Below are 21345 nucleotides of genomic sequence, written 5' to 3'. Positions count from 1 at the left end.
ATGGGCACAAATTTACACTAAAATGGTAAGCTTTTGAGTCATATTAATAATTAAGTAGATACAAAATGAGTCATGACTCAAGAGTCAGGAGTCAGGACTAAGCCTTAAGGAGGCAGAATACATGGACGGACTCAAATGAGTCAATGACAAAAAAGTGCTGAAGACTAGAGGCTAGAGGTTAGAGCTAAGTAGTAAGGCGCATGAATCATGATCCATGAATGATCATCCACGTGAAGTGCTCGCCTCATGGTTATGGGTAGCTTGTGCCAAAGAAGCATCAAGCTCATCCTCACTGGCATGCTGCTCCTGCACCTCATCCTCTTGTTGCTCTTCTTGTTGACTCATCTCCCACTCCGTGAAGGAACCTGCCTTCTTGGTCACGCTCTTGCAAAGCATTCGCAAGTTCGCGCTGACGAAGACAAGGTCATTGGCACGCTCTACCCCGAGTCGGTTCTTCTTCCTAGAGGCAATGTGGCTGTAGGTACTCCAAAGTTGCTCCAAGCAAGAGGAGCTGACAGCCTGGCTAAGTATGCGGATGGCAAGCTGCTGCAGCTCCGGTCCATCTGAACCAAAGACCTCCCACCATAGAGCAGCACCAACTTTGGAGCGGTCAACCTGTGCATCATGACAGCCATAGGAGCCATGAAATGACCTGTACATCGAAAGCTGGTCCCTGATCTTGCGCCTAACCGATGCATCAGGCACAAGACGATCCAAGATGATCCTCCATCCAGCGCTCACCTGCCGATCGCTCTCCTGCTTGTTGCCTTGGAATTCTGGGTCCACCACATAAGCTGCTGCATGCAATGGAGAGTAGTAGGAATTCCACCTTCCTAGACACAAGGCATGGATCTCCTCGTATCTGTCTTCGTCAGGCACGAAGTCTTTCAACTTCTCTATCATGCGATCCATGGCCTCGTAGACCTTGCCTATGCATGGTTGCATAGCGTCTACAATGCTCAATAGGTGGACTATGGGCCTCACCATAGCATCTGTGGTCTTCACACGCTCCCACCAAGAGGCGTCATTCGCCCGTAGCCTACACTCTTGGCCAGTGTTTGTATGGGACTCTTGCATGGCGACAAACTCGTCGCTAAGGAAAAGCCCTCTCAAAGCACCGCTACAATCCTTCAACCGGCCCAACATGAGAAAGTTGTAGGCAAACCGGGTGTCGGAATATTTGAGGAGAGAGAGATAGGACCTCTTGTTGAACTCATGCCGAAGTCTTTGGTGGTTGAGGACAAAGGAGACCATGGTGTTGGCCTCCTCAATGAGCGGGCTGATCCATGGTAATGCCCCGATGTCCTTGAGGAGGTTGTTTAGGCAATGAGCCATACAAAAGGACACCGTGACATGTCCATACATACCTTGGAGAATAGCTTCCGCCGCCCTATTGGAAGGCTCCCCATCCGCAACAAAGCCCACTACATCTCCATGGTGGTAGCCCACTCCGCCACAAGCACATCCGCGCTCTTCCCAGTGCCGGATGCATCATGAGATGAGATGAAGTACATCTCTCTGCGGGAATATGCAACCATGCCGTGAATACTCCTCTTGCGGGTGTCACTCCATCCATCCACAATGAGGGAGACTCCGTTCCTCTCCCATTGCTGCTTTGTGTTGTCGGCCGCTTGCTCTACAATGCGCTTCTTCTTCTCGAGCAATGTAGTGCGCAAGCTCTCGGATGAGGGGGGCGTATAGGTTGAGCCATACTCCCCAATCTTCTTAACCATGACCTTGAAGTATTCCGACCTATTCAAGAAAGTAATTTACTAATGAGAAGGGGACTAAGATGATGAAAACATGAATGATGAATTGGCAATGATCGATTGCACTTACCTAGCCGCTTGAAAGGCAATGTGGTCGTGGAAGAAGAAGCGGGCCACCGCCATATCCACCTCCTCCTTCAACTTGGGGTTCCAATTCTCCCCAAGTGTAGATTGTCGTCGTGGGCCACGTAATGGTTGAGAGGCCGTGGAGATGGAGGGTGCCGGCGTCGTGGATGGAGTAACATTCCGACTTGATGGTGAAGGTGATGGTGTGCATGATCCCGATCCACCACATGACTCCATTGTAGAGGCTTGAGTTCCTCTCCCCATCGTTGCGGGATCCACGGCCACTCGTGGTGTCCTTCTTGTCGCTTCGACTGCCTCGTAGACGCTAAGCTTGTCAAGAAGTTTCCGTCTCTTCTCGGGCGTGACATTTGTGCAAAACCTCACCTCATGCTCACTCTCATGCAAGAGGTGGGCTCGCACTTTGTCGGCGCCACCCGTTTGCCGGTACGGGCAAAGCTTGCATACCCATGGCTGAGAACCGCCTCCATGAGCGGATGGGGTGTAGTTAACCTCCTCCCACCATGTCCATCCCGTTGTTCTTCTACGGGAAGCCCCGGCATGTGAGGAGGATGCCATGGTTGAAGATGGCTTGACTCTCGAGCCTTGAGGAATGAGAGAGAGAGAGAGAGAGTCTAGATAGTAGGGCGGTGGCCCGCGGGCCTTGTGTGAGAGGCTTGGAACTTGGAAGTTGGAAGCTAGAAGAAGCTTGAAAGCTTGAAAGTTGTGTGTGCTTGTAGCCTTGTGAGGCTTGTTCTTATATAGATAGGCAAGAGAGAGAGGCAAGCCTCAAGGGCGAGAGAGAGAGAGAGAGAGAGAGAGAGAGAGAGAGAGAGAGAGAGAGAGGGCCAAGCCTCAAAGGCTCAAGGGCCAAGGCCCAAGCAAGCGGCGGCTGGAAACGGTTGGAAACGGCGACTGCAACGGCGGGCGCAATGGCAGAAAAACGTGCAAACGGCTCCCTGCCGTCCCCTCACAGAACCGTCCCCCACCGGCGTCCCCGTCGCCGTCCCCTGTGAGTGACGCTTCTTAGGGGACGCCCGTTTCGGCGTCCCTCCGTTCCAAGCACTCGTCCCTTCCGTCCCCTTTGACTATGGAGCTGAGGCAAAAATGCTGATATGCTCTATGTAGAGGGGACTGCTGTCCCATGGGATGATGTAAAACGCAGATGATATGTTGATGTAAGCACTGATGTGAGTCCTGATGCAAGTGCTGATGTAAGCCCTGATGTAAGGCTGAAGATAAACGCTGATGTCAGCCCAGATGTAAGCGCTGATGTAAGGCTGAAGATAAATTCTGATGTCAGCCTAGATGTAAGCGTTGAAGACAGGCTGCAAAAGCTGATGTAAGCCTGATGTGAAACGCTGAAGTCAGCCTGATGCAGGCAGCCTGTACCAAGCAATATCCAAGTCTCTTACATACTCATCAGCTGCAAATATCTCATCCTTAGTGCGAAGGATGGGTGGCAAAACCACCTTACCATAAACAATCTCAAACGGGGCCTTTTCCGTAGATGCATGCACCGTGTTGTTGTATGCAAATTCCACAAGCGGTAAGTACTTCTCCCAAGAAGATTTCTGATCCGCCACATTACATTTCAAGAGATCCAACTCAGCTGAATTTGCAGCCTCACTTTTCCCATCCGTTTGAGGGTGATAAGTTGATGAGAAGTCCAATTTGGTGCCCATATTATCAAATAAGGCCCGCCAAAAGAGACTTGTAGTCCTGGGATCTCTATTCCCCACAATGGACTTCGGCACTCGAAAAGGCCCATAGTACCTGGTTGCAAGCTTAGGATATGCACCCTCTTTGCCAAGCCTCTTTGCAAGTCTTGCTTTCTCAAATTTCAGCAATACCCAATCATTCTCTTTAACATCCAATTGCCTTCTATGCTTGTCGGCAGCCTTTTTATGCTTGTCTTGTGACCTTGCAATGGGTGGCTGGTACAATAGGTACAATGGCTGGAAATCATAATAAAACATAGTTGCATTCCGTACCCGTACTCATCCGATATGTACCTTTAGTACTTTCCGTGCCACTCCATATGTACTGTACCTCATATGGATAATGTCTTCGTACCAAATATGAGGTTCAATGTACAACACTTATTTGGCCCATTTTTTAATTATTTTAGTTAGTGGTCATTGCTTAGTAGTTAATAGATTAGTTTTCATTTTAGTATTACCATTGTCTTTCATGCTATTTTTGTATGGATGTTGGATATTTCTTATTTTACATACATACATACATACATACATATATATGTATATAGTAAAAAATGTGAACGTACTTAAAGTACTTATCTTGATGCGCACTTTACGTTCTTGTAAACCGTACATGTACCATACCGCACCGTACCTAAAGTACTTAACCACTATGTAATAAAATAATTAAATACCTTGTCTTTAGTATTTCTTCGCGATGGAAGCCTCCAAAACAGTTCGCAACAGTCGGTATACTTCATGGGCATTGGGCAGCCTATAACGGTGGTAGAGGCTAGTGTGTTGCAAGAGAGCCTCCTTTAATTAAAGAGCTCTAGAGGGCTCCAATTTATAGATTTGGGCCTCCCATGAGCTAAAATGGGAAAAGAAGGCTATAATGACAAGTGGAGAGCCACACAATAGCTGAAGTGACAAGTGTGAGGCCACTTGTCTTACTTTGATCCACTTTCTGACAAGAATGAGGCCACTTGTCTCACTTTGGTCCACTTTCTTGCCACATGTCCCAATCTAAGAGATGGGTCCTTCCATAAACTTTATCTCTAAAAATATCCCAACTGGTAGACATTCTATCATAGGCATTTTGGCAACTCTTGGTATTTGCTCAATTCCATATGTAATGACGTGAACAGAATTTCGATCGTCGCAGTCGGGCCGAAAATAGTAACCCTCCTAGATTCCATATGTAATGACGTGAACAGAATTTCGATCGCAGTCGGGCCGAAAATAGTAACCCTCCTAGATTTCAGGAGTGTGATCCTTTGTATTCTAGGATAATCTCCCATTCCCAAAGCTTGTACTTTTCTAAATATTTAGACATCCTAGAGTTCATCAAACCCCTTTCATACTGGGAAATGTCTAGTTTGGTGACATCCTCCCCAGCTTCTTAAAAGTTGTCTGCAACTTTAAGCTTCAAGCCATATATTGAAGATATAATCATGTCCCATCAAGTGGGCGAGACGAGATAGTCTCAAAAATCCAATATAACTGAAAGAGTCCATGTCCCAAAGAAATGGGTGAGACTAAATAAGTCTCCATAATACCAATATCAAAATCATGTCCCAAATAAATGGGCAAGACAAAACAGTCCCATAAGTCCAGATATCATAATCATGTCCCAAGTAAATGGGCGAGACAAAACAGTCCCATAAGTCCATATATCATAATCATGTCTCTCTGTCCATACTCCAAGTCGAATCTATCTCTAAGGAGCAGTTACTTGTTCCCCAATCCCCAGTGTCACGTCAAACGCATGCTACTGTCCATTGGCTTCCATGCTTACACATGCAAAGACCAGGCCGAGAAATAGAAGACCGATTGACCATGCACACGGTTGTAGAACGTCCTCTGGATCTGAGCGTAGACGTCAAGCCCCCATCATACTAGATTCCAGCCTACTAACACTTGGCGTAGACATAGTCCCCTACCAACAAGGTGTCAGTCCACATGACCCTTGGCTTAGACATAAGTCCCCTGCCAAACATAAAATAAGAATCACTCACAGGCATAGATATCCTGGTGCACCATAAACATTTCTGCTACACATAGTTTATATGCATTTTGACCACCAATAGTTTTACAGGCATTTCGGCCGCTAATAGAAATCCTCGATCCATGAGATAGCCATGAATTCCATAAGTCCAATGCATCCCAAATAAAGGGAGCCAAAAACATAATCGATCCCAATAAAGGGAGCCATAAACAATGTTTCCCTGAAACCATCTCAAGGTAAACAATAACACCTTTCTCCTTGCATGGCTATACAAGGGTTAGTGAACATCAAAAGCACTTCACAGTAAATAGCAAAAGCACCAACTCTGCAAACTTAAAGTATACTTAGCTTTTCTTTGCTAGGTTGGTCATGAAGCCAAAAGAAATATCTCCTTACCATATCCTTAAGATATCCCGAGATATATCTCCATATAGCTTGCATGTAAGCTTGATAATATAATCCACAATATCCATATGGAAAGAGTGGTGAACTCGTGCACTTAAAGCCAACTCCATACTTCCAAGATAAAATTTTGTGAATTCATAAATGCTCAAATCAACAAGCTGTCTACTGCCCATGCTCTTTCTTCATAGGCTATGAAGTGGCTGGCCATGCTTAACAACAATGATGGTAAGTGTGGTCCCCACTTGAGATCTTTTCTCTTATTGATAGAAGAAAGCCTCCGCGGCCAAGAAAGCCTATGCTTTGATACCAATGAAACTCGCGGTGCTCGGGGGACTAGGGCCCTTGACACACTTGTTGATACCATCAATGCATATTAAAACATTTAAACATGGCCAAAGCCTTAACACATATCCATCATCACTTTGCATAAAACATAAAAGTTGGACAGAACATCCACAAATGCTGAAAAATGGAGCTTGCACATGTGACACCGCATAGAGGCCGGAATGGGCCGACCCCCCCTCCCCCTTGGAGTATTTTATTACCCAAGGAGAATAATATCATGTACAAGCTGAGGGCCTTACTCTCCCCACAGGAGATGCCAGATTATCCATATACAAATGCCATACCTCTGCCCAACATGAGGCAACCAAGCCGGAACACAGGCTGTAGAAATGCCGAGCCAACAATATAATCCATATACCTCCGTGTGGGTACTGATTCTTCCCCAAAAACCACGGGTCTTCATGCAGTAGAGCTGGTACAACAGGTTCAACTCTCCATTCAGCCGGTACGGCAAGTACAGTGGTTGGTACAATAGGTACAGTGGTTGGTACAATAGGTACAATGGTTGGTACAGTGGGTACAAGGGCTGGTACATCAAGTACAAGGGCTGGTACAGCCGGTGCAGTGGTTGGTACAGTAGGTACAATGGCTGGAAATCATAATAAAATGATTAAATACCTTGTCTTCAGTATTTCTGGTCCTTGAACTTTGTGTACAGGTGTCTGATTCGTCCACCAGAACCATGCTTCCACTTATGGAGGAGATCTGCTCGGGCGGCTTGATGACTTTTGATTCGTTGACCACTTTAGGCCATGAGACATGGAAGACATCATGCATAGCCTAATTGTTTGGCAACTTCAACTTCATGGAGACATACTGAGCTTCTTTACAATAGGAAAGAGGCTGAAACTTCGGAAAGAGAGCTTGACAATGCTTACCCACTTGCTTTACCCGTTGCTTCATGATGCAGAGAAATATCTAATCTCCCTCCTTGTAGTTGACATCTCTGCGAGACTTGTCGGCTTGCCTGGTGTATGCTTCTTGTGCTTTGGTTAGGCGCTCCTTTACTGACTCAATGATCTCTGAGAATGTCTTTGTGGTCTTGTTAGCCTCCAATGTCATTGAGGATTGTGTTTACCAAAAAATGATAATGTTCCCACTTTGATTGCTTGTCATAGCAATACGATTTAAGAACATCAAAGGTCATTTGATTGTAAATTTCTGTTTGACCATCTATCTGGGGATGAAATGCACCAGACAATTGCAAATTGCAATTTAGTCCCAAACAATGCTCTCCAAAAATGAGAAGTAAACTTTGGATCTCTATCTGAAGTAATTGTCCTTGGCAAACCACAAACGGGGTACCAAAGGTAGATGAACAAGCAAGCTATGTCAGGTTCCTCAGGAATAGGCAAAGGTTGTAGCAACCTGACCTGATTTGAGTATTGAACCTTCTCTATTTAACAGATTTGACATGCTTGGACATACTAGTAGACATCCCTTTGCATCTTTGGCCAATAAAAGAATCACTCTAACTTCTCCAAGGTATTGTAGATACCTCGATGATCACCAACAAGAGAGTCATGGGCATCATGAAGAAGTACTTGTCGTTTTTCCTCGAATATGTGTTACATGCCTTGAGGTTGATCGTGGTAACGCACAATAGGGGCTTCTTTATACCTTTATGTGGTGAGATCTTTAGTATCCAATTCACAAAGTAGAGAGAGAGAAGAGAAGTAGACAACATAGTATTGGGTCCCAATTGTTAGAAGTCATCTCCTGTCTATATATATACCCCAGGGCCTCTGTTGTGGGTGTGCCCGCCCTTATTAGGTGTTTTCTCATTTTTCCCCACTCTCCGTATTTTCCCCCCATTTTTTTCCTATTTTTCGGTGGCATGGGAGGCAGTCTTGCAATGGCAGGAGGACCTTGAACCTAGCCGACTGCATCTGTGGAGTCTCTGGAGGTGGCCGACTGATTTGCATGAGTCGTGGACTTCCCTGATGCTGGTCGACTGTCATGTGCACAGTGTGTATCTACCGTGTGCTACACGCACGCAAGACTAGTTTCGAGGCTTGGGGAAGCTTGGAGCTAGGTAGGCAGATTGACGAGCTGAGTTAGGGATATACTAACGGGCAGGCACCCAAGTATGGACGGGCGAGCACCCAAGTGTGGACGCCCGATGACCGGCCAAGAGGCTATAAAAGGGTGGCCAAGGTTAGTTATTGGGACATAGAGAGTCTCGCGAGTTTATGAGAGCTCTATGGTCTTGGAGCCTGGATCTAGTGCAGACGTGCACTTGCTTTACGTAGCCGAGGCCGGCAGCAATCTCGAGGCCCGCGAGGGTAGCTTCGTGGCGGTATGGGACGTCGTGAGGAGGAGATTGGTCGGTACGTCAACCTAGTTAGCACGGCTGTCATGGTTGGGAGGTGAGTCAGGCTTGCACCCCCTTGTTTGTTTGTTCGTTTGTTTGCAGGATTCGAGTCTCGTACCAAGAACGATCACGAGGAGATCCGTGGGGATTTGATAGTGGTATCAGAGCATACCTCGTGAACGAGCAAGTCGGTAGGTAGAGAAGATGAGGTCGAAGAAAGGTATGTGTTAAAAAAGCTTGCTGTTTTTTCTGTGCATACTGCTGTTTTCGGATACAATATGTGTTTTTCTTCATCAAAGAAACCCATGTTGATGGGAGGTGGTAGTCTAAGTAGGGTCGTTGCTTTGCAAAGAAGAGGAGAGTTTCGTTGGTGCAGTCGCATGAACTGCAGAGAGAGAAAACAAGAAAAAGCAGGTTTGCTTTTCGCGAATGAGAGAGAGAGCACGTGTGAGAAGGTGGATCCGCTGGCGGGTTTGTGCGTTGGCAGGTGTTGACGTTGGCTATCGAAAGCTAGCAGCTGGCTGAGCGTTCGAAGGCGGTCCTGCTGGCGGGTGCCTAAGGCTATATAGGCAGGCGGCCAGGCCTGCGTAGCCAGGCAGCAGGCGCCTTGGCCTACGCAGCCAGGCGACCAGCCTAGCGCAGGCGCCCAGGCCAACGCGAGGCTGGTGCAGGCAGCATTGGCCGACAGCTGCACGTGTGACGCACATAGGCGCCGGCAGCACATGAGGCGACAGCAGCAGTTGGCGACGGCAGCAGATGACGTCTGCAGACAGCACGCCGGCGGGGTTAATCCAGGAGGAATGAGAAAAAAAAAAACAAGGAAAGCACACGTCTCTTTTGAGCTTTCGTTTTTTTTTTTGAGTTTAAATTTTTTTAAAGGTTTAAAAACCCCTCCTCCAAGGTTTCAAGGTGTTTAAAAAAAAGAAGAAAAGAAACTAGAATATATATATATATATATATATGTATATGTATATATATGTATATGTATATGTATATATATGTATATGTATATATATATATATATATTAAAAAAAAAACACAAAAGCAAAAGCCAAAGATAGCTTTTGGGGGCTTTTAGTTTTTGTGGAAACCTTTATAAACCCCCTTAAGTGGGCTTCTTGTCACACATCTCTCAAGTTTTCAAGCTCTCAAGCTGTCACGTTCCCTTGCACTTTCATTGTGCAAAGATCGAATTGTCTCTCCACGTACCCTCTTTACGATGTCGACCCAAGAATCAGAGTTGGAGCCCCTTGTGGAACGCGAAGGCTTGCTGGCTACGGAAGGTACCGGTGCTGATCTTTTTGACGATTTTGTGTCAAAATCAGATTTCCAAGAGTTCAAAGTAGCTCTCGAAGCTTCTTCAACGGAATGTCAGGCACAAATCGCAGCCCAGATGCAAGCTTTGCAGAACTCCATCGCTCTATTGACCACTACCCTCTCTACTTTATCGGGTATGGATACCTTGGCCTCTGCTTTAAACCCCAACATTACTCTGGAACCGTTTGGGGGCGAGCAAAAGCAGCGCACCAAGGAGATCGTGGACACGTGGCTACATAAGTGGCAAGTTCACTTTCAGTTTCATCCATATGATGATGGGAAGAAGATCCAGTTAGCAGCAAGTTTCCTGTCCAGCAAAGCTTTGCTTTGGTGGAAGGAACTCAACCTAAGCCAACGACTTGGGCACAATTTGAAGACGTCTTCAAGAAAGAATTCCTCAAGAAAGAGGATGATTATGATGTTGTCACCCGGTTTTCAGCTTTGACCATGACCTCGCAGCACCTCACTTATGAGGTCTACCTTCACAAGTTTAGGGACTTGCAGATGAAAGCTACAAAGATGGATCCCACTACTCTTTTGGGATTCTTCGTAGCTGGTTTACCAGACTCATACCGTTTACAGGTTAAAAATAACAAATGTAAAACATTGGACGAGGCCATTCATTCAGCTCATATCTATGATGATATAATGGTCTCTTCCAAGTCGAAACCCGTTACCGAGCAGGGGAACAAGCATAAAAGAAAGTTCTCCGCACCTATGACTAACACGACAGAAGGAAAGTCTTCGGACGACCAACCTTCGAAGAATTCAAGTTCGACACCAACGAAGAAGAAATGACTCCTTAGGGCTTTAAAGCTCAAGAAGGAAGGACGTTGTTTTATCTGCGAAGAAAAAGGACACATGCGTAACGAGTGCCCAAAGCAAAAGGATACCAAGACGAATGCAGGACCCAAGCCAAAGGCAGCTAACCAGTTGTCTTTGACAGGTACGTCAATTACTGTACTTTCTCACCCTAGTACTTGTTCTGATTGTCTGTTCAATTCTAAAGTATTTGGCTTGCATGATCTTCTCCGAGTTTATGGAGAAGTGAATGGCCATAAGATTCACATTCTTCTAGACCATGGTAGCTCACACAACTTTGTTAACTACAAACTTGTGCAGAAATTGAGTCTTGATACGACACCCAGCGATCATACCTATGAGGTACGCCTACCTGCGGGAAGGCAAGTTTGGGATCGAAAGGTGGAGATGCTTCCAATCCAGATTCAGGACTACAAAGACACTCTGGAATGCTATGTAATGCATCTAGAAAATGTAGACTTGTTATTAGGGATTAAGTGGTTTAAGACTCTTGAAGTCCAGATAGATTGGTCTAGTCATATTTTTTCTTTTCAGCATAGGGACACCAAGTATAGTGTTTTAGGTGATTGTATTCATCCTTCTCAAGGACCTCTTGTAAATACAATTGATTTTGGAAATATAATGGATTCTTCTTTATATACCGCTTTCCATTGTGTATTGATTCCACTTTCTTCCTTTCTCATCCCTTTCTTGGATGTAAATGAATTAAGTGTGTTTGAAAGCAAAGAATTACAGAAGATACTTGATTCGTTTCAAGACGTATTTCCTAAGGAATTGCCATCGGGTTTACCACCTGAACGGGCAGTAGATCATCGTATTGACTTGATCCCTGGTGCTCATCCTGTCAGTATTCCACCTTACAGGATGAGCCAAGCCGAGAAAAAGATGAGTTGGCTAAACAACTCGAAGATTATTTGAGGATGGGCCAGATCCGTCCAAGTAAATCACCTTGGGGTGCACCTGTGTTGCTTAGGAGAAAGAAGGACAATACATGGAGAATGTGTATAGATTACAAGAGATTGAACAAGCTGACCATTAAGAACCGTTATCGTCTCCCTAGATCAGATGACCTGATTGACCGGTTAGCAGGAGCGAAATATTTCACAAAGATAGATTTACGTACTGGCTATCACCAGATACGTATTCATGAAAGGCATGTCGAAAGAACCGCCTTTCGGACTAGGTATGGCCATTACGAGTTTGTCGTATTACCTTTTGGGTTAACCAATGCTCCAGCCACTTTCCAGCAAATGATGAACGATCTTTTTCGTGAACATTTGGGAAAATTTGTGGTGGTGTTCGTGGATGATATTTTGATATATAGCCGTACTCTTGAGGATCATGTCAGACACCACACGATTGTCTTATCTATTTTAAGACAGAATTGACTATATGCCAAGTTAAGTAAATGTGAGTTCTTTATGACCGAAATCATTTACTTGGGACACAAGATCACTAGAGATGGATTGAGCATTGACTATGACCGAGTTCAGAAGGTTCTAGACTGGCCTATACCGCGAACAGTGAAACAACTTCGTTCTTTTCTCGGTTTTGTAGTTTTTCTTCGGAAATCTGTACGGGAGTACTCTGAGCTCACACTACCGATGACCGACTTATTGAAAGGTCGTGGACGTAAGTCAAATCAGCCTATCACTTGGAATAACGATTTGGATATGGCCTTCAGACTTTTGAAAGATAAAGTCAAGGAAGCACGTATCTTAGCATTACCTGATCCTAGTCGGCCTTATGTTCTTGAAACTGATGCCAGTGACTATGCTATTGGGGCTGGTCTTTTTCAAGATGGTAGACCGGTTGCTTTTGAAAGTAAAAAGCTAGACGACACTGAATCTCGTTGGCCAACCCTTGAGAAGGAGCTTTATTGTGTGATTCATGCTCTCAAGGTTTGGAGACAGTATTTATATGGCTTCAAGTTTGTGGTGTTGACTGATGATCAGTCAATCAAGTATGTGTGCGATGCGGATGATTTGAGAGGAAGGAAAGCTCGTTGGGCGGAGTTAATGCAAGATTTTGATTTTGAGATCCGTTATCGGAAAGGGTCCATGAATAATGTTGCAGATGCGCTTAGTCGAATTAGAGAGGTTAATTTTTTTGTCGTTCACCGAGATTTCTACTGACTTATTTCAGTCATTGAGAGGGCTTTGCAGGACTGATAGTTATTTTGGTCCATTTTGGCAGAAGATCCAGGACGGGAGCTCGTTGATTGACCAAGACTCAATGACTGAGCAGTCTACCATTCAGGCTGCAGGAGGCCAGTGGTTCGGAATGGTTTACTACTCCGCAATGACAAAATTTGTGTTTATCCTGGGGTACACAGGACGTTATCGTTAGTGAAACACACTTTTTATTGGCCAAAGATGAAAGGGTATGTAGAAGATTATGTTCTCAAGTGTCCAATTTGTCAGGCAAATAAAGCTGAACGCTTTAGACAGGCTGGGTTGTTGCATCCTTTGCAAATCCCAGGTAATAAATGGGAAAGTATTTCCATGGATTTTATTACCGGATTGCCAAGAACACATCAGGCCACGATTCTATTTGGGTTGTGGTAGATCGCTTGACAAAAATGGCTAGATTTTTACCGACCCGGAAGACTATTACAGCTACGCAATTAGCTCGGTAGTTTATCGAGCAATTGTTTAGACTGTACGGGTTACCGCAGGACATAGTCAGTGATAGGGACTCTAAGTTTACGAGTGATTTTTGGAAACTTGTTTTTGAGAAGTTGAAAACACCTTTGAATTTAAGTTCCTCTGATCATCCTCAATCTGATGGCCAGACTGAAAGAGTGAATCAGATTTTGGAGGATATGCTTCGAGCATATGTATCCAAAAGACAGAGTTCATGGGGGGATTATCTTCCTATGTTAGAATTTGCATATAACAGTACTAAACATACGAGTACAGGTTTTAGTCCTTTCATGCTTATGTATGGTTTTTAACCTAGATCACCTGTTACAGTGGGATTCTCAGGACTTCAGCATGATGCAGCACGTAATTTTTTGCAAGATATGCAGGAAATGTTACAAGTTGCGAAGGAATCTATTAGAAGTGCTCAAGACCGAGATAGGTTTTATTCTAATAGACATCGTTCACCCAGAGAGTTCTCTGAAGGAACGATGGTGTATTTGCGAGTTCCGAAAGATTCCGAGACTTTACGGACGGGTTGATCTCCGAAATTATCTCCTAGATACTGTGGACCATTTCGTGTTACACGACGGATTGGTTCAGTTGCATATGAATTGGATTTGCCTTCTCATGTGAAAGTTCATCCTGTATTTGATGTCAGTAGACTTAAGGAAGTACTGGGTGGAACAGATCAGTTAGTTACTCCTCAAGAAATTATAGATGTCGAGGACATGACATTTGTTCCGCACGAACCTGAAAAGATACTTGGATTTCGTGAAAGAAGATTGCGTAATATGCTTATCACGGAATACAAGATCAAGTGGAAGGATCGTGTTGAGGAGGATGCTACATGGGAGACATTGACTACTCTTCAGAGAGATTACCCTGGCTTTTTAGTGAGCTTAGGAGTGAGCTCGTAGAGGAAGGGGAGTATGTCATGTGCATAGTGTGTATCTACCGTGTGCTACACGCACGCAAGACTAGTGTCGAGGCTTGGGGAAGCTTGGAGCTAGGCAGGCAGATTGACGAGATGAGTTAGGGATATACTAACGGGCGGGCACCCAAGTATGGACGGGCGGGCACCCAAGTGTGCACGCCCGATGACCGGCCAAGAGGCTATAAAAGGGTGGCCAAGGTTAGTTATTGGGACATAGAGAGTCTCGCGAGTTTGTGAGAGCTCTATGGTCTTGGAGCCTGGATCTAGTGCAGACGTGCACGTGCTTTACGCAGCCGAGGCCGGCAGCAATCTCGAGGCCTGCGAGGGCAGCTTCGTGGCGGTATGGGACGTCGTGAGGAGGAGATTGGTCGGTACGTCAACCTAGTTAGCTCAGCTCGTGGCTCGGTGGGGATAGCCAAGACTGTGGGCTTGCCCACGGTTGTCATGGTTGGGAGGTGAGTCAGGCCTGCACCCCCTTGTTTGTTTGTTCGTTTGTTTGCAGGATTCGAGTCTCGTACCAAGAACGATCACGAGGAGATCCGTGGGGATTTGACACCGATTGAGTATTTTCAGTTGTGGGGATTTTATGTGTCTTGTCGGCTGCCCTACAGCAGGCCGACTGCTGATGGGGAGCCATATAAAATGGCCCCCAGTCCCCTTGTCATCATTGTACCTTTTCCGGGATTCTTTTGTGTATATAGAGCAGAGTTACACGCCTCTACCTCTCTATCTCTTGTGCTATGATTTTCTGCATTGCGTTTTGCTCTTGTGTTCCCTGATCTGGTCATCATCTCCGCTGCGTATTCTGACATGGTATCAGAGCCTAGGCTCTAGATAGTTCTTGGGATTTGTGTGAGCAAGAGGGGGACTGTTGTGTTGCTGATTGGTGGACCGTACGGGACTGTTCGAGAAGAGGAGAAGTAAGAGGACGGCGGGTTGATTTGCTGGACAGCCACTTGCAGGTGTTAGTTCTTCTTTGTTCCCACCCACCCACCCTTTTTCTGTGTATATTCCCGCAATGGCAGATCTGTTTGAGATGGCCGAGAGACATGTGAAGATCCCGACACTCCCCACGTTCCCGGTGGACCGTCAGTTGGACGGGAACAACTACGGCATATGGAAGTTATGATGGAATTTGTTTTGGAGTCTTACGACCTCGCTGATTTCATCGTTGTTGGGGTTCCACGGCCGGAAGTGGAGGAAGGGGAGTTACCGTCGATCCGAAAGGACCGGGAGGCTCAGACACAGATGTGGGATCGTGTCAACGCCAGGGTCCGTTCGTTTATCTTTCTCAACTGCACACCGCAGGTAATCAATCATGTAAAGCATATGACGCTGGCCAGAGGTATATGGCAGCATTTGGCCTCTCTTTACAACAGGGTATCGCCCATGAAGAGGATTTCCTTGGAAGTACAGATGCGGGTTATGAGCCCTGCAAAGTCGTTGGCGATGCGGGAGCATATTAACAAGCTGCAGGCTCTTGAGCAGGAAGTTCTTCAGGCTGGGAAGGAGATATCGTCATAGGACATGGCCATAACGTTGCTGTCACACTTGCCCTCCCAGTACTCAGCATTTTACTCGTCTTTGATTACCGGTGGCAGGCTCAGCACCATCACGTGGGAGGAGCTTGTGCCCATGGTCTTGGACCAAGAGGAACGATTCACGAACCATAACCGTCCTGTAGTTGCTCGGATGGAGCATATCCCCTGTTTTGTGAATTGGCACAATGGTGTGCATCGTCCACTCCGCAGGCAAACCCTCAGCTAGTGCCCTGTTAAACAGGTGTGCAAGAAAAGGAGCCAAAGAATCTACTGCATATATGAGATGCTCACCCTGCAGGCCCATATGGTCAGCGGCCCGTCCATGCTGTAGGCGGGGGATAGCTTCCTGTACCATCAAGTGGGTAAAGAAGCTAGCTGTGGTAGGTCGAGGCTCCTGTGGCTGAGGTATAGGTGGCTGCTGTGGGGCGTGGTATAGGCCCTCTGTATATGTGTGCCATGTCTGTGGGTCTACAATAGGTGTCGGTGTCCGGGGCTCTCTGAAGTGCCGCCATGAGACAGGGCTATCTCTACTCATGAAGAAATGAAAGATCTCTAGCTTCTGTATCTCTGCGAAGGCCCGCCTTTTGCGGCGAGTAAGTCTCCTCATCTCTCTCCTCGACTCCTGCTCTGTGACGGCTCCCAAGGCTCTCTATATGCGGAGCCGTGAGTATAGGGCTCTGCACTCGTCATCATACCATATGTTCTGGGGCATAGTCCCAGATCTCGTAGGCTCTCCTGAGTGGACACGATGTGGGAAGCTCTGTAATGCAGCCGTGTGTAGGAGTGATGCCAACTGGGCTATAATGGTATCCATAGGTGCCAGGGGATCCATGAGTAGGAGCCCATCCTCTACTTTGCCAGTGTATATGTCTGCCATGTCATGTGTGAAGTAGATGGTAGTGTGTGGCGTCGGTATGTGGGGGCTGGTGATACTGGTGATCCGGCTAGTGAAAATGCCAAGTATGTATGATTCTATTGATGTGATTGAAGTGTCGAATTTTATAGGCTTATCTTCTGACCCTTACAAATCACACACACTAATAGTTGTATGCTACATGGCACACTTACCCTGTCCAGTCATAAGAGTGGGTCACACACTACAATCATAATAACCCTTCTAGGGGCTATTCACACATACACACACGGGTACACACATGATGGATACACACCCATGAGGCTACGAATGCCCAACAACTGGCTCTCCCAAATCCTCTAGAAACAATCATCCTACTTGATTCCTTGCTTTTCTGTTCCCAGCAGCCGAGAGATTTGAAACTTGGCATTCTATTCCAAAACTTTAGATTCTCTAGGTTGCCATGAAGAAAAGATGTGATGGCTGATCACCTTCTAAGATCCAGACTTGATGCAATCTACAGGCAGAACGAAAGCTACATGCAAGACCTATGCAAGAAACCCTAACGCACATGCACAAAGGTCATTGCAGATTAACTCTGTTTTATATAATACCCATTTCATCAAGTATTAATCCACGAAGCATCAATTGTAGGATGTCACCACACCATGAATATGCTTCCTCCATTCTCTTAGCCTTTTAACTTGGTCAATAGAGTTGACTGGGTTAACAGCAAAGATCTGCTGCAATCTGCCTTGTGCTGCATGTTGGGATGATTTTAAACTGTTTGAGGGGCTGAATTTGAGGCGTGGTTGGGGATGTGAACGTGAAAGGTGGGAGGTGAACTAGTTAGCCCATGGTTTTGTTGCGTGCCTGGTTGGCCTGTGCACCTAGCTTAACCCCTTGTGCAAGTCCTAACTTGCAACACTTCTGGCATATATCCATTCCTATTGATAGGGCTCACAAATTGCCTGATAGAGTTCACTTATTTTATTAGGAAAATACTTTTAAGGAGTTTTCACATAAAATCTTGATTTGACTTTTTTTTTTTGTGGAAATGTTTTGAGTTTGAGAGGATCAACTAATGGTTTGTGGGTAGGTAACAGTTAGAGCGGGAGGTTCTTCAAGCTACGCGTGTCCGTTCAATTTTGAAAAAGGCAAAGTTACAGAGAAATAATTCCCTGAAGGACCGTGCTGTGGGAAGTTTTGGGAACAAGAAGCCGCGTCTATTTGATGCAGCGCGTACTGAAGCTGCGAGAAGGAAGAAAATGTCAGACCTTTTGCGATTATGTGGCAATATACTCCGGCAGGCACATTTCTCAAATCAATTTTCTTTAATCTCTGCTTTAAAAAATGGCATGCACATAGTACATTCTGTTGTATGCACACACATCCACATAACTATAACAATATCCAACTCAGGCATATAATGATTCGAGGTTAAAACCTATTTAAGTCCAATTTTTGAAGAAGTTCAGTAGTGTTTGCAATGTGCATGCACAGACTGATATGTCAGATGCTCCAACAGAAGGGATTATCCTTTTGAGTGCTCAACGAAAGCATAGACAGCATAAACTGAAAGACATTGCTCTCAACTCTTCACTTGGGTCCCAATGGTGAGGACAGGCCCGTTCTTTGGAGTACTTCCTTGTGGCACATGCTTGTGACATGATCTGAAGAATGAAGGGATTTTGGATACCCTGGAGGAAGTCCCTAAATCCTTCATTACAAGAAGGGAGTCCTTAACAAAGTTCAACTAAGCTTTGTTACTGTAAAAAGACAAAATGATTACGTTCTTGTATGAACTAAAGATCCTTGGTGTTTCAGCTTATGCAGCACAAGTGGGCATGGCCCTTCATGCAACCAGTGGATGTGGAAGGCCTCAAACTACATGACTATTACAGAGTAAGGTTTTTTTTTTTCATCTACCTTTTTCTTTCACAAAACCGGAAGCAGTCTCAGCATGGCTTGTAATGTCAAATCCTATGTGATTCCTCCTCAATAAAACTTATCATAATCAATCATTGAGGTGACAATTACTGCTTTTTTTTTTGCTTATATAACTATTGTGTGTAGGTCATTAGAAGGCCAATGGATCTTGGTACAATCCGCAGCCGATTAGAAGCCAAGGATGGAACCGGATACCGACATGTTCAAGAACTCTGTGAAGACGTGCGGCTTGTTTTTCGCAATGCAATGCTTTATAATGAGTCATGGAGTGATGTGTACAACATGGCAAAAACATTGTGGCAAAAGTTTGAAGAGAAGTGGAAGGTTGCCATCGAGCCCCGGTTGCTTGAAGAGGTAAAAATATGCTGTCTCTGATACCCATTTATCTGCATGAAGTCATGGCTCTTTGAAGAAAGAAAGTTGCTTCCTTCTTTTGTAGGAAGAGAAGTCTTGTGAAGATCAGCAAGATGGGTACTTGTTAGATATCGCAGAGTTGCATGCCGGAGAAGAACGGGTGGCAGAACAACTTGGTGAGGACGTTCTTCTACAGGTGTGGTTATCTTACACATCATTTCAACGTTAATTGAAAACAGACTACAAACACCCCCCGCCCCCACCAACACACACACACACACACACACACAGCACACTGGGCTCCAGTAGTGCAAAAGATGCCGCCTCTGCCCTTGGACAAAAAGCGGGTTGGCCTTCAAGTGGGAAGAAAAGTGTATCCCTCTTGGTCCCAATGGGCATAAAGTAGATCGATCCAGATAGCTCGGATTACCTCTCTAGGAGGTGTTCAGAGTCCTCAATGATCTTGTGGCATCAAATCTGCCATGTCATTATACTCCTGGCGAGTGTCGGGGGCAAGTATTGGAAGCCAGGGGTGTATGTGTAGGTGGTGGCCTACCGTAAGAAAACTGATCACGAGCTATTTATGACTTCTTATTATTGTGCTTTTGCTTGTGGAGTTTTAGGTCCTTGATTTTGTGTACTTGTGGACATTACTGTTTTTTTTCGGGGGAGGGGGGGGGGTGGGTGCGCATGTTTCTCAATAGCTTTTGTTCTTGACATTCTCCAGCTTTCGCATGTTTGAACCCTCATTCAAGCATGGATTTGTTCTTGACATTCTCCAGCTTTCGGATGTTGAAGAAAAGATGGAGGCTTTTCTAATGCAAGTACTTTCCAAGTGCAGGTATATGCTTTATGCATCATGTAAAAACCATGTTTTTTTTCTTTGATGGCTTGGTCTTTTTCCTTGTAAACTTGGATTAAATTGTGGAACTTTTTCATCAGAACAATGGAAGTGGAAGAAAAAAAGGAGCTTTACCGAAGGCTATGCAGGTTGCCTCCTGCCAGTTTGAACAGGGTGATGGAGATTTTGTCTTTGAAGAATTCCCATGATGCTGCAACTGACAAGATCCAAATTGACCTTGAAGTTCTTGTAAGTTCTTGTTCCAGTTTCCATATATATATATTGTGCACGTGGGTACACACACACACACACACGCCCCCCTGTGCACAGACATGCACGCAAGTGCCCTTCTTACTTAGACACAGGCGCACTGACCAAACTTTAATCATTTGCTCGGTTTCAACTGTGTGGTGTAATGGCAGGACTCGACCACTCTATGGAGACTGCATTTCTTTGTGAAGATGGTTACAGATACTGCACATGATTGGAAGGTGGAGAAGAAACGCGAGACTGAAGGCTATGCGGCTGGTCCAAGTCATGCCATTTGACAAACACTGGGTTGGTGGCAGGTTCGTCAAGGCCATTGATGCTGTTAGGTTTGGAATTGTGTACAATGTCTCAAAAGTATTCAGCTAGACTGTGTTTTATCTACCTAGGAGGCCACCTTTAGTGGAGTTAATCTCTAGGATTTTGTCTCTTGGGTGCAGATTGAAGATCCACATGCTCAGGGGTGCTAACACGGCTGGTTACTTGCACTGCAGTTAATTGGAGGAAGGACAAATATGTGTATATGGAAGTAGGTCATGGGGTGCTGTAAGAAGACGAGTCATTGCCCAATGCCTAGTTTTGTAAAGTGGATAAAGTTTTGTGAGATTTGTGCCACCATTTTTCAGGCATGCTTTGCTTGCTAAATGTGTTACCCAAGGGGTTTAATCACCTTTGTAAGTAAAGCGAGAGCTGATACGAAAACCTATGCAAACCATGGGATCAATGCAGCAAGGCGCTCCATTAGTAGGCAGCCTGACATGTAGATAGCCGAGAGAGAACCCATTTTGTACAAGAAAACAAGTTGGAAGCGATTCAGCGAAAAATTGTTGAATGTTGTCTGTCACCTGTTAACCATATTTGGCAAAAAATTGAAATGTGGATCAAACGTAAAAAAGCATGAAACGAGACGTATATCAAGCATTTCAAAAAACTTCGTATAACCATATTGAGTATTCATACATACACACAGCAGGCCATCAAAAGAAATATGTGCCAAGCATTTTGAGGGAATTGTATACCAGCTAGAGCACACTGATGGATGAACTGTTGTATGGTGCGAAGCATCCATTCTTCATCTAGAATGTGGGGTGGCTGAGGAGAGGTATCCAAGGGAAATTAAACTGCATCTTGGGGTTCTTCTCCATCTCCTTTTCAAGGAGGTCCCAAACCCACGGCCACTTGATGGGGAAGTAGACGGGCCTAACCCTGAGGCATCC

At 45.3% G+C, this 21345-nt stretch overlaps 1 protein-coding gene across 4 annotated transcripts in view; it reads left to right on the top strand.

The window, feature by feature from the left end:
- Window positions 1-20964, top strand: part of LOC147605289 (transcription factor GTE6-like) — a 36977-nt gene extending 16013 nt beyond the window's left edge. The window contains exons 2-9 of one of the 4 annotated variants that reach the window (XM_086793830.1): window positions 17823-18026; window positions 18544-18621; window positions 18793-19020; window positions 19106-19216; window positions 19803-19861; window positions 19963-20110; window positions 20284-20430; window positions 20623-20964. In XM_086793830.1, coding sequence (XP_086649956.1) covers window positions 17823-18026; window positions 18544-18621; window positions 18793-19020; window positions 19106-19216; window positions 19803-19861; window positions 19963-20110; window positions 20284-20409 — 954 coding nt within the window. In that variant the 3' untranslated portion in view covers window positions 20410-20430; window positions 20623-20964. Of the gene's footprint in view, window positions 1-17822; window positions 18027-18543; window positions 18622-18792; window positions 19021-19105; window positions 19217-19802; window positions 19862-19962; window positions 20111-20283; window positions 20431-20568 lie in introns of all 4 variants that reach the window. The other 3 variants (XM_086793829.1, XM_086793834.1, XM_086793831.1) reach the window with 3 other exon arrangements.
- Window positions 20965-21345: the final 381 nt, after the last annotated feature.

The sequence above is a fragment of the Cibotium barometz genome, chromosome 60, assembly GCF_041138505.1.
Source record: "Cibotium barometz isolate CiBa-2024 chromosome 60, ASM4113850v1, whole genome shotgun sequence".
NCBI classification, from domain to species: Eukaryota; Viridiplantae; Streptophyta; class Polypodiopsida; order Cyatheales; family Cibotiaceae; genus Cibotium; species Cibotium barometz.
This window is presented reverse-complemented; position numbering and strand designations above follow the sequence as displayed.